Consider the following 13,084-nt stretch of genomic DNA (forward strand, 5'->3'; position numbering starts at 1 on the left):
CCATCTAAACAAAGGGTCTCGGGATATACGCAGCGCAGACACGCAATTTCCGTGGCATGTAAATCGCGCGAAATGAATTTCTGCCAATCACGCACGTGCGTCAACGCCACAATCATTGCTAACCTTACCGTGTGTCTGGGCATCTATCGTTTGATCGAAAAAAAAAACACAAGCTCTGTGGACGCTACCTTTATTCTGAATTATGACTAAACCACGGATTTTCATGCAAATTTAAACTTTTATGGTCCCAAGAATCCAAATTTAGATGGAAGTTCCTTTTATGTGTCAAAAATTATAACGAATACTGTACTTTGGATATTTGATATAATTTTGTATATTATACGCATTCTGCGTATTTTTGCCACTTTAAATTTCGCATAAATGCATAAATGCTTAAAAATTCACAGTCGAATTATCACACTCTCGATACGAAATTCACTTTACCATCAACATTTATATAAGAAGCGTTTTTTCCCGTAGTAATAACTCAAAAAACTGCAAATTTTTCGTTACGTCGTTTTTGCAGCAAATGAACGGTATCATCGAGCTTCGATCTTGTGAAATCTGTATAGGAGATACAGATAGAAACAGCTGAGGGGTAACATCGGGTTATCAAGACAGTATTCTCTTTTTTTTTTCGCGCATTCATCCGAGCTGTCGATTTGGTACGCGTGAATCGCACATGCCTGCTCGATGGCCCGATGCTTCCACGTTTGGGTGATTGATGTTTGCCGTCGTTTCACCGACACGACTACATAAATCAAAGGGCGCCCTTACTAGCGCGAACCCTTTTCTTGCCGCTCATCTCTCTTATTCGTTCTCTTTTTATACTCCGATCCACTCGGTAAGGCGGCGGGGTTGCGTTATCAAATCCGTCGATGACAGACGAGAACGTATTAAATACCGAACAGGACGAGCACATCGATTGTCGTCAGAGGGATGAAAACGGTGAGAAGTAAACGAACGAGCGCGTGCATCATCCCCGAGGCTCCTCACGATTCAGATATGTTTTCTCCCTTTCTTCGCTGTTCCCCAGCCTCCTCGCCGATTATGCGTCCCTGGGCGCTTGTTCTTCGCGTATTATTCGCTTCTACGAGGGTACTAGCGTGCCTGCTTCTGACAGTTTCGTCGCGGATACTGTAATTTTGGAAGGCAACACGTGGGGCAAGAATGTTTCATCTTAGGTTTCGGGATAAGTTCTTTTATCACGAAAGGTGATAAAATTTGTGAGTGGAAGTTTATTGGAAAATTTAAGATTAATTGGAATGTTTAAGAGTAAAATTTATATTTGAGATAATTTTTAAGATACTTTTAATATCTTTGTTATAAAAATTGGAAGTCTCTCTTGATCTCTGTTTGATAATATTCGTCGTAATAAATAGTTACGAGAGATCAATAAAATATGTAAATAAATTAGGACTTCAAATAGGCTTCAAGTTGTAGTTGTGCAGTACCGATCGCTCTGAGATTTTTTGTTATATCTTGGACTAGAGTCGGCAAAAATCGACATTTAGAAAATGAGTTCGTAGTATAAATGAAACTTAATGAAAGCAGGGAAATTAATTTTATGATATTCAATAATAAGAATTGATAATTTGCAAGAGCAGAAATGTTGTAATTTATTGGGAACGAAAAATTGTCGGCTAGTACCGATCAGTTATGTAATTAGTAGATTTTTCGGTTTAAATGATTAATAATGTTAGAAAAGAGACATTTAAAAATTAAAATATACATTATTATTCAAATTTTATTCTAATATACATCGCAAGTACAATAATTAATGTTTTCTTAGTCTTAGTGTATTCGAATGTAGCTGTGCCTAGCTTTTACATTCATCGTTTTTGGAACATTCAAAGCCTCAGCAGCCTGCCTTTGGCTCATTTTATTTTCGAGGAATAGCTTCAAAGCCACATTCAACATTGTTCTCGTCTGTCAATTTTCTTTCCTTCTGTTTTAGACAAAAGGTAAAAAAAAAGTAAATAAACATCTTCTAATTTAATTTCAATTGCCAACAAATTAAATTAACAGATAAAAAAGTGTAATCTGTACTAGTCGATGGCTGAATGATCGGTACGAGACAACAAACACATGGAAATGTTTAGATTATAATGTATATAATATACACAAAAAATCGCAACACTGGGCCTGGCAATTAGTAAACTAGTTATAGTAGACATAACAGAAAAAAATCATTTACTTAACTGAGAAAGAAAATATCAGCTCTAGAAGATAACTTTTTACACTCGAAATATCAACGTATACATTTAACCTGTCAGAAGAGCGAAAACAATGGCATAAACAATATGACTCCGAAATATGTTACACAGAATTATTATTTTCATTTGTTTATAACAAATAAAAGTGTACTAGCATCTGGTGAAAAGAGGCAGAACTAATTTTGGTTGGAACTGTGTGCCGGTCATTGCCGCACGACTCTCCGCTATACAAAATATTATATTTATGATTTCTAGTTTTTTAAAAAGTCCGCACAAGAATACAAAACACACGATGAAAGAACAAAATAGCAATTAATCACGCGCGATAGTAATAAATGTGTACGCTACAAGTGACGCAGCTGTTAAAACTGCTGCTCATTGTATTTCATGCAAGGGATGCACGTACAAAAGGGTGGATTCATTCGTTTCTTGCAACTCGTGCAGCTTTAGCCCCTCTTTTTACGTCTACATCGTATTTCTTGTCAAAAATGATGTATCGATAGAAATGGCAGTCAGGAATACGCATTCGAAAATAAATGTACACAATTCGAATAGTTTGCGAGTAATTGAAATTTTCATTATAACAAGCTACGTAGATAATACGAAAAATGATCATAAAAAATTATTCGATTTCCAAATAATATCTTAAATTTGATCTGTTAGTGGTTAAATTTCATGATTTCTTAAATTGAACATTGCAAATGTGAAATATTCTAAATATTGCTTCCCCGTAAAAATTGAAAATAGATTCCAAACTTAACACTCATCAGACTATTTGTACGATTGGGACATTCTAATAGAATTAAAAAAATAAACTGTCTTCGAATGATCGATCCTAAAGACAGAACAGCAGAGTCTGTACTCTCTCAGATAAATAGTTCGCTGACGGGAAAAGCGGACAGAGCTCTTATACGAATTGGCTGAATTCCAAGGACTAAGTCGGCAGAAGCAGGACCTTCTTTCTTTGTCCTTGCTAGGTTCCTTTCATCTCTGACCGGGATCTCTTTTAGCTTTAGTTGAAGATCTGAGGAATAGTTGAGAGTTCGGCCGATAGTTGAACGAAGCGGCATTTCATTCCGCTGGAAATTCCGCGAAACATATAGGCGACCGCAATAGAATCGCTGGAGACTTCAATCTTTATCGGTGAATCGGACGCGAAATATTGCGAACATTCGCGAAATTCTTCTAGGCACGACGACCCACGCACTGCACAGACTTTGTTTACGAACGATGCGAACGCGAAACGTTGAAGTCGAAGTCTTCGTTTACGAATCGGTGGAGATCTGAAAGGAAAACTTTCGAGACGGGATGCCGCGTGCTCGTTTCCTTGCGAAAATTCACGAAAATTCCCCTCAAAGATCCCGCCATTGCGTCAATCTTTGTGCTTTAACATCTCTTTGCAAGTGTTGAAAAAGAATTTATATTTGATGTCGCATTTTGTTCGTGATATTTCGTATACTATATTGGAATAAACGGTGCGTTTTTGGCAGTGAGGATGCGTCCGAAACTTAATACGAGCAGATAGTTCGAGCAAAAGCTCTTTCGGAAAATTGTATTTCTGTTTCTTGAATAAATTCTCTAATTTTAGTGTGTTACAAGTTTTATTTGATGAAATTGGACGTAAAATTGGACGAATTTTTTTATATGCGTATATGATTGCACATGGTTGAAAGAATTATAGCGTTAGAGTAATAAATTAAGAAATATTATTAGGTCGCCCAAAAAGTTTCTTTCGAATTATAAGGAAATAATGGATGCACAACATTTTCCATTTTATACTATTTTATCGAATTACGTGTGATCCATTTTGTCTTATCAAAATAAAGACAACGTTCGACAGATTAGGTTTCATATTTGTATAAAGATGCGTCGTTGTAAAAGACATATCTATAAAAGAAAGACACTTTTCGGACAATCTAATACATCAAATAATTATTTAACTTACGTGTTTTATTTCTAACCTTCTTACTTTCGTGTAAAAAAATTGCTAGCACTAGTAACTTGTAATTTGCAACTAGTAAAAATACTGTTCATAATATTATCTCAAGTGTAATATTCGTGAAACGTATACCTGTATGTAAATATCTAAAACAAACATTCTATCGATTGGAAGTTACGATGCAGATAATTGTCTTAATAGAACGCAATTATGCACGCCACATGTATGACGAGGTTCTGGCATTTGTTTGACGGTTGACGTATCTCGTAAGAGACGCTATTATTTTTTAAAAAGATATGATGCATTACAAGTGCATCGATAGCTAGGCATTCTTGACATAATAATACATTACGATGTTCGAGGGATAAAAAATGCAGGAAATTACTTCTATACAAATGCCATCGTTACGTCGTATTTCTAAAACACAGGTGTACCTCATTAGCATTTGTTAATTAGTAGACCGCTATTCATTAGTTTCGTATAAATATGTGGCAGTTTTTTTAGTGGATCAGTTGATTGCACGCAATTAATAACACGAAGCAAACATGGTTTCGAAAGTTTTGTCCTTCCTGCTCATTGCCTGTATTTTTGGCACCGTCATCCAGATGAGTTTTGCCGGCCCATCCAACTCATCTGAGACAGCCGTCTCATCCAAGTCATCCAACTCATCTGAGACAGCCGTCTCATCCAAGTCATCCAACTCATCTGAGGCATCCGCCTCATCCAAGTCATCCGAGGCACCCGCCTCATCCAAGTCATCCGAGGCATCCGCCTCATCCAAGTCATCCGGCTCATCCGAGTCATCCGACTCATCTGACTCATCTGACTCCTCCGATTCATCCGCTTCGTCCGAGGTATGAAAATACGTACAAAATCGTACACCTAAGCTTCTACATCTATAACTTTTTTATTTATTAAACAAATTGTGTTTGCGGACAAAATAATTGTATTTATTAAATGTTTTCGTAATAAACATAAAATACCAATAATAGTATCCAACATTTTATCATAAAATAAATGTTGCATTCTGTTCCTTTTACGTTAAAAAAGGACTAATATGTTTGTTTTTTATTTGTGCAGTCAGAGGAAAAACCGGCGGTAAAACCTGCAGATAATCCTAAGAAACCTGGTGGTAAACCTGAGGATAAGGACAAGCGAAAACCACAAAAACCGCCCACCAAACAGGAAGGTAACCTCGCAAAGACTATTATTCTCCAAGATATCGTAGGTCTTCAAAAAATTGAATTCTTTTTTTCTTTTTTTTTAATTTTCTTACAATTTCTGGCGCAAATGGTTATTAATGTAAATGTTACGTACTTTCTGAACAACCCAGTAGAAGAATCACACGTGACACTAATGTCGCGTTAGGTGGTCGACTTACGTCAAATATACCGATAAAACATCTTCTTTACAGAAGCTGAAAACAAGACTGTGATCAAGAAACTCGAGATCGTGTTACCAACGATTCCAACTTTCTCCCCGATCCCAGGACTTAAATCGAACGTCGACAAAGCTAAAGACTTGGTTGCACGCCGTTTGAACAACGGAGGCAATTTTGTCAACGCCGTTGCGAACGGTATAAGGTTGGCAGTCCGTGCTGCTAAGCCTATCGTAGCCTTAGGCGACTTGATCAGTAAAATTATAAGGGCATTCGCCGAGGTAGCATCATTAAACCCAGTCCGAGTCGGAGCTTTTGTTCTTCAGGAAGGTGTGAAAATTGCCACAAGTATCTTGTCCGCATCCACTCCTATTCTGATAACTGGAACTGTAATGGTTGGACGTTAAATAATCAATTACAATGTATTATAGTAGAACATTTACTTTATATGCAACTATGTATTAGTTTTGATTGTAATTATATTTACGCATCATAAAAATGTTTGTTGTTCTGTTTCTTTCATACACCTTGTGAGACTTTTTAGCGACGCTCATAAATGAATATGAAGATACCTGATATCGTTACTTTTTAAAAGTGTTTAATTTAAGGATTATTGGTACTTTGACTGGAAAAATATTGGATCCTTTAAAATAATTAATATTTTGTGCGATCTTTTTCTTCTTCCGACAACAATAGTTTTTTCGGGGATTTTGTAAAATAATTTTTCCAAAAATTTTTTTTTTTTTACTATTTATCTAGTACTTTGCTTTTAATGTTTAAATAAATTAAATCAACAAATTATTTACGTTCTTTTAAATTGTTATAATTTTTATGATTTTTAAATAGTCATTAGAACTCTATTTAATAAAATATATGTAAAAAGTCTAAGTTTGAAGAATAATTGTTATCGATATAAATGATATTGAGTGATACATTCATATCAACTATTTGCTATGCCTTGTCAAAGCATTAAACACGTTCGTATTTTTTCAAATGAAAGTATACGATTTAGACATAAAAATTTGGGTACAGTTAACATTCAGGATCAACGTCTCTTTCAGCGTGCAACAAAAACGGAAAGGTAAATATGAGTTTTCACGGTCGCTGACCGATTCATCTCTCGGTTCTCCTAACAATCTGTTCCCACCTCATAAAATTGTCATCGTGCGTGCATAAAACATGAGGAGACGTTCAAGCACGCAGTAGTACATCGCGAATCTACACCTGAAAATATAAGGAAAGATGGTATATACATAGTACACTATTGCTCAAAAGTATCAACATCTCTAAGTTTTACATCTAATTCGTAAAGAACTTTTCCAACGCGGTTCGTGCATACGACACGTATGATTCTTAATTCATGTTCATCATGTTTCTCTTGCGACGCTTATAAATACTTTTTACGAACTTTCACATGGTTATTCTGCACGAGTGCAAAATCCTGATCGCTTAATCATACAAACGATTACTTATGCGAATTACCGCGTTTTATACGAAAACAAAAAATATCGTAATACTTATGAACGGGAGTGTATGTGGTAGCTCGCGGCATTGAATGCCTACAGGGTTGTCGATGAAGACTCCAGAGGTTTACGTTCGACGACAGGAGGCAACCTGAGGGAAACGAATGGCGCGGGAGAAGGAAAGGGTCGTTCGAGCGCGTATTTCCACCTTGCCGCCTCCATCGTGAACGCTAAAATACATTTTCCTACGAAGTGTCGTCACGGGAGGGCCTCCAGCTGCTGGTCGTGATATTCTACATGCGTAATGCTCGCGACGATATTTCCATACATAAATTTCATCCGGAAGAAAGTGGGCGGCTCAGTGGTTGCACGTCGACGCTGATGACGCGTCTTCGCGACGTGCTCGAGAATCCGTCCGTTGATCGCGGTTTGCCACCAGTTATCACAATCATTATTCTTTGTTTCGTGACGTCTTTCAGAAGGGTTTTGTTATCGTGGATCAGAACCTCTACGGGCAAATATTCTACAGCGATACAGCGTAAGTATTCGTCCTTTATCCTTTAAGGGAACGTGATACGGTATAGGTATCTTAATACCTTATTTTTAGATAAGTATTCCGGACAAAAATAGTGAATAAACAGAATATACATATATTCCAATAACTATTAGATTGATTGATCTTCGTTTTCCTGTCCGATTTTATTCGCGGAGAGGCTCGTTCGCGATATATCGCGTCAATGACAGTCGTAATTTCTCGTTTTGACACGATAATCGACGCCACGAATCGGCCGATCGCCTATTTCGGTTAAAATAAGAGGGGTGGTTTGAATGATATTCACACTGAGTTAACAATTAAAATATCGTTTAATACTGGGTTATCAATTACAATATTTTTGAAGAATATAAATGTCTACGAATGTTATGATAATGTAGAAGTGTTCTTAACGAATCATTATTTGGCGACGATGATGTCGGAGAGGAAGGATGGGTGGTCGCTGCCCCCCACCAAAGGTCACTTGCCGGTGGAAGCGGTCATTGAGTACCTCTTACACCATGTTTCACCGTAATGAGCAATAACTCTAAGGAGTGTCCCAATTTTCAGTATGTATTGTATAATTTAAGAGCCTCCACAGTAACAAAAATTTCTAAATCTTAAACAATTAACGATTCCTTCGGGGTTCGTACAAATACGTCTAAGCAGACGTTGGACATCTTTGCCGTAGAATGGATTAGAATATATGATAGGGTCACGAGACGTAATATTTTCATTGTATATGCATTTCCGGATAGATTCTAAAATTTATTTTAAATATGTATATTATATGGTCGGCACAACAAACATAAAAAGAAGACTAAAAAGGAAGCACCCAACAGGTCTCACGAAGGACATAACCCAACATACACTTATCACACTAAAAAAATAAATCAATCAAATTCGAAGATGGTATCCCACTGGGGGTAGCCATCCATATGCTATATTGCTATACCACTAAGCTATAATATTTTACCAAATGTCCTACTGGACAAATTGTAAAATGTAAATATATATATAATAACAAAAAAAACATTTTTATGTTTATCGTCAGTCCGTCGGATTTGACATTTCCATTCGGTCGTGACATTGATTGTCGTGATTTCTCAAAAAATGTTGATTTATTAAAGAATTGTCGACATTTGAAGAAGTATCGTTGTAATTTATCTGGAACACCTCGCCATTTATACAAGAATTCTGGAGATTCGCCCAAGAATTTCCAAAATGAACATCTAAATTCTCCCCAATCGACCATGAATTGTGATTATTCGAGGACACATACTCGCCATTCGTCCTCGTATACTCGTTATTCGTCATCGAATTTGTGTTATCAATGCACGTACTCTCATCGTTCATCCACAATTTTTTCTCGTCTATCCACGAATTTAGTCCAGTCGTCCAGACATTCACACCAGTTGACCACGCATTCTCGCCAGTTGTCCACGAATTTACGTTCGTTATCGAGGAATCCTGGTAGTACGATGGAATCCACTCAGGCACTTCGTCGCTGGTTTCGTAGCTTTTTGTTTCCTGTGTTTCTCCTGGAACTAAATGTGAGCAAGGATTTTAATGATTCTACATTATTTACGGGCAGACATTTAAACGATGACAGTTTATTTATGAACAAAGACTCCAATGAAATTATTATAGAATAACATATTAATGACGTGCATCATCGAATTGAAATAAAACAAAAATGCGCGATATGAATTTTATGAATGGTTTATTAAAAGCCATTACTTTCTTGTTAGAGAATGATAAACTCGTAGTTTGAAGGACTCGATGATTGACCCAAATTACTGATAGTTTGTGTCAACATATTGATAGTCACAAATTTACATCTAAATACACATAATCGTGAATAAACTGTGAATGTTTATGCATTTATTCTGCATACATGCTTTTTTTATTGCACGTATAAAAATAAGAATTCCTAAACATTCGCAGTCTAGTCGTAATATTAACATACCTGTCACGGGCTTTTCTTTGGGAAAGAAAAGTGCAAGAACACGATCTCTTAGTTTCATTGGATCTGTAGGGCCCACTGCGTTGTTCTCCACGGATCTCGAGGTGCCTTCAGGATCCGAATCCTGAAATCCAAGTGGTGGAGCGCCCGGCATCATGTACGAAGGGTTTGGCATAATTGGTGTTTGTTGATTAGAATCTGGATTGTAATTCTCCATCAAGCCGACCACTAAGCGCGTTATGTTAAATAAACTCCACACGTTAGTTTCGAAAACGTGTTTATACAAGTCAGCAGAATGTGACTTCTTGTTCTTGAAATCGTAGATATTTTCGTTGTCAACAACCCTAGCGGAATTAATTAGCACGCTCACGACCCCGAATTTCGTCTTCGCAGATTCAATGCTCTCTAATACGTCCTTGTTGAACTTCACCTAAAAAGTTAAAAAATATCATACAATTATTCATTGCGAAAACATTACGTACTATTGTTAATTCAGAGTTTTGTTAAAATATGAACATTTTACAACGTAAAATTTCTATCGGATTACTTGTATTTTGATCGTTTTGTCGTCTTGTTAATTATCTTATAGAGACATTACTATTATATTAGGTTGATTTACATCAAATAAAATTTGAAATCCACCTAGTTTCTTCTGATATATAAGTATAAATATAAACAAATTTCCTTCTTACTCAATGTACTTTTGTTCGACCGTATTCTCGGGGAAAAGCGTTCGCGGTATAATGCGTCAACGAAGGTCGTAAGTCGTCTCGTCTCGATAAGATAATCGACGCCACGAATCAAACACTCGCCTATTTGAGTTAAGAGAATAGGGGTGGTTTGAATGATATTCATACTGAATTAACAATTAAAATATCACTTAACACTGAGTCAACAATTGAAATATCAACATAGAATTAACAACTAAAATATCGCTTCACATTGAGTTAAAAATTAAAATATCAACACTGAGTTACCAATTAAAATATCACTATTTCCAACAACTTTTGATTACTACAAGTATCTACGACTGTTGCGAATGACAAGTGTAAAAGTGTTCTTACCGAACAGCGGAAAGCAGGTGACACTCAACCGAAGAATTTTCGTCAAATAATGTTCAAGTAAATGATGTCGGACTCTTAATAACAGTCATCCCCCACCATAAGTCCCTCTCAGGGTGTAAGAGGCCCTGCAATACCGCACAGGGAAAAGATCACTTATCCCATGCTTTACCGTAATATAAACTTTAGGTATGCATTGTATAAATTCAGGATCTCTGCAATAAGAAAAATCTCTAATTCTTAGGGTTTATGAGCAATAAATTAATTCTTTAGAAATAATGTGGGTCCGAGTAAATACGAAGGATGGATTAGATTATATGGTGTAGTTAAGAACGTTTTCATTGTAATATGCATTTCCAAGTATATTCTAAGACTTGTTTTAAATATGTATATTATATATGTATGTCGAAGATGAAAGGACACCGGAGACTTTCCCTCTGGAACTTCGGGAAAATCCGTAAAATTGTAATTAAAGTTTACAGCTGTAATTAAACAATTTGCCGTCATTCTACCCAGTTGTACTTATTTGCGATTTGTGATAATAAACTTGTGCTCAAGACGACCATCAGTCGCCGAACGTAGCCGCGGTCAATGGGACGGGCGCTTCGTCTAACAAAGGTGTGGAGTAATAGTATGACCCTCATTAAAAGAAATACCCATAGACACAATGAATACCAGATGTTAATGCTCTTACACGGCACAAGTTCAGTTAGCCTGAGGACCCGCTATAAAACCTAGGTTTTTGGTAATTAAGATTCTTCAAACGGACAGGCAGTCTTTGTCCCAAATTGATTAATTGACAGCGACGTCAATTTCCCTTACCTTTCGTAATAAAAATCGTATTACTTTAAGTTGATTCTTGTTGAACCTACAAAAAAGTAATAATTTCAAAACGATTGAAATTAAATTAAATAATTCGATCATTCACAGTAAATAGACTCCTAAATAACAACAAATAACTCTAGGTATTTAACAATTAAGTACTATTTTATAGCAGATTATGTCGGATATATATTTGTAAAAGGATTTATTGCAAAAGAGAGATATTTATTTTACACAACTGTCCTGCATGTAAATACATATGCTTATGTTTGGTTCCCACTGAATATTTTCATAGATTCAACGTTTTGAATGTCCTTGTGAATCTCCTTCTTGATTGTACCTGTAGCCCATATCTATACGTATATTCTCGCCATTAATCAATGGATTTTCGATGCATGCTTGAATCAAATGAGCGACCTCCTCGCAGGTTCCGTAGCGCTTTGGTGTGAGTTTCATTGCGATCCACCGTTTCCTTTCCTCTTCTTTATGTAGAGCTAAATGCGAGCAAGGATTTCAGTGATTCCACATTATTTACGGGCAGACATTTAAACGATAACAGTTTCTTAATGAACAAAGACTTCAATGAAATTATTATAGAATAATTTATTTATGACGTGCCTCCTCGAATTGAAATAAATCAAAAAATTGCGATATGAATTTTATGAATGGTTTATTACAAGCCATTACTTTCTTGTTAGAGAATGATAAACTCGTAGTTTGAAGGACTCGATGATTGACCCAAATTACTGATAGTTTGTGTCAACATATTGATAGTAACAAATATACATCTAAATACACATAATCGTGAATAAACTGTGAATGTTTATGCATTTATTCTGCATGCATGCTTTTTTTATTGCACGTATAAAAATAAAAATTCCTAAACATTGCATACTAGTTGTAATACTAACACACCTGTCATGGGGCTGTCTATGTAACCAGGACAAATTGTGATAACACGTATTCCTTGCGACGCGAGTCCTCTAGCTAAAGGGATCGTCATGCCGGAAACAGCGGATTTCGTGGCGCCATAAGCAACTAAACCAGGTGGTGGTTCATAAGCCATCATGCTCGAAAGATTTATAATGACTCCTCTTTGTTGATTTGAATCTGGTTTGTTCTTTGCCATCAAGCCGACCATTAAGCGCGTTACGTTAAATAAACCCCACACGTTAGTTTCGAAAACGCATCTGTACAGGTCAACAGAATGTGGCTTCTTGTTCTTGAAATCGTAGATATTTTCGTAGCCGACAACACCAGCAGAATTAATTAGTACGTTCACGCCGCCGAATTTCGCCTTCGCACATTCGATGCTCTCTAATACGTCTTTTTCGAGCCTCACCTAAATAGTATCATACAATTATTCATTATGAAAACATTATATATTACTATTAATTCAGAGTTTCGATAAAATATGAAAATTTTACAATATGAAATTTCAATCGGATTACTGTTATTTTGTTCGTTTTTTCGTCTTGTTAATTATTATCTTATAGAAATTTTGACACGGTTAATGGCATAAAGATCACCGATGTCTGGCGCACCAAAATTAGTAAAAATACATAATTCGAACAAATGTCAATAGTTACAAATTTTTTACTATTTCCATCGTTACTACAATAGTGTGATGAAATTAATACAGTATAAAACATATAAAAATAGTTTTATTGATACATGAAATATAGATCTATTATGTGCGCCCCCCCC

General features: G+C 36.1%; 1 protein-coding gene and 2 long non-coding RNA genes across 10 annotated transcripts in view; 1 reads left to right on the forward strand and 2 right to left on the reverse strand.

Annotated features, from left to right (window-relative positions):
* LOC117151318 overlaps positions 1–4,354 on the reverse strand; it is a 53,492-nt gene extending 49,138 nt beyond the window's left edge. For 2 of the 5 annotated variants that reach the window (XR_004461140.1, XR_004461139.1), the window contains exon 1: positions 4,162–4,354. This is a non-coding gene — a long non-coding RNA (uncharacterized LOC117151318). The remainder of the gene's footprint in view (positions 1–4,161) is intronic. The other 3 variants (XR_004461138.1, XR_004461141.1, XR_004461137.1) reach the window with 2 other exon arrangements.
* A 218-nt stretch (positions 4,355–4,572) lies between these two features.
* LOC100745814 lies at positions 4,573–6,035 on the forward strand. Of its 4 annotated transcripts, none has more exons than XR_004461135.1 (4): positions 4,573–4,773; positions 4,834–5,009; positions 5,236–5,344; positions 5,570–6,035. It is a non-coding gene; the product is annotated as a putative mediator of RNA polymerase II transcription subunit 26 (long non-coding RNA). The 4 variants fall into 4 exon arrangements; XR_004461134.1 differs by having other exon boundaries at positions 4,652–4,865; positions 4,920–5,009; XR_004461136.1 differs by having other exon boundaries at positions 4,652–4,770; positions 4,942–5,009.
* A 5,585-nt stretch (positions 6,036–11,620) lies between these two features.
* On the reverse strand, positions 11,621–12,715 carry LOC100745932 (3-hydroxyacyl-CoA dehydrogenase type-2-like). The gene is made up of 2 exons (XM_024365596.2): positions 12,293–12,715; positions 11,621–11,871 (listed from the first exon to the last, which is right to left on the reverse strand). Exons 1-2 carry the CDS (start codon positions 12,516–12,518, stop codon positions 11,675–11,677), a joined length of 423 nt encoding a protein of 140 aa, XP_024221364.1. The 5' UTR covers positions 12,519–12,715; the 3' UTR covers positions 11,621–11,674.
* Positions 12,716–13,084: the final 369 nt, after the last annotated feature.

The sequence above is a fragment of the Bombus impatiens genome, unplaced genomic scaffold (genome assembly GCF_000188095.3).
Source record: "Bombus impatiens unplaced genomic scaffold, BIMP_2.2 scf_0142, whole genome shotgun sequence".
Lineage (NCBI taxonomy): Eukaryota > Metazoa > Arthropoda > Insecta > Hymenoptera > Apidae > Bombus > Bombus impatiens.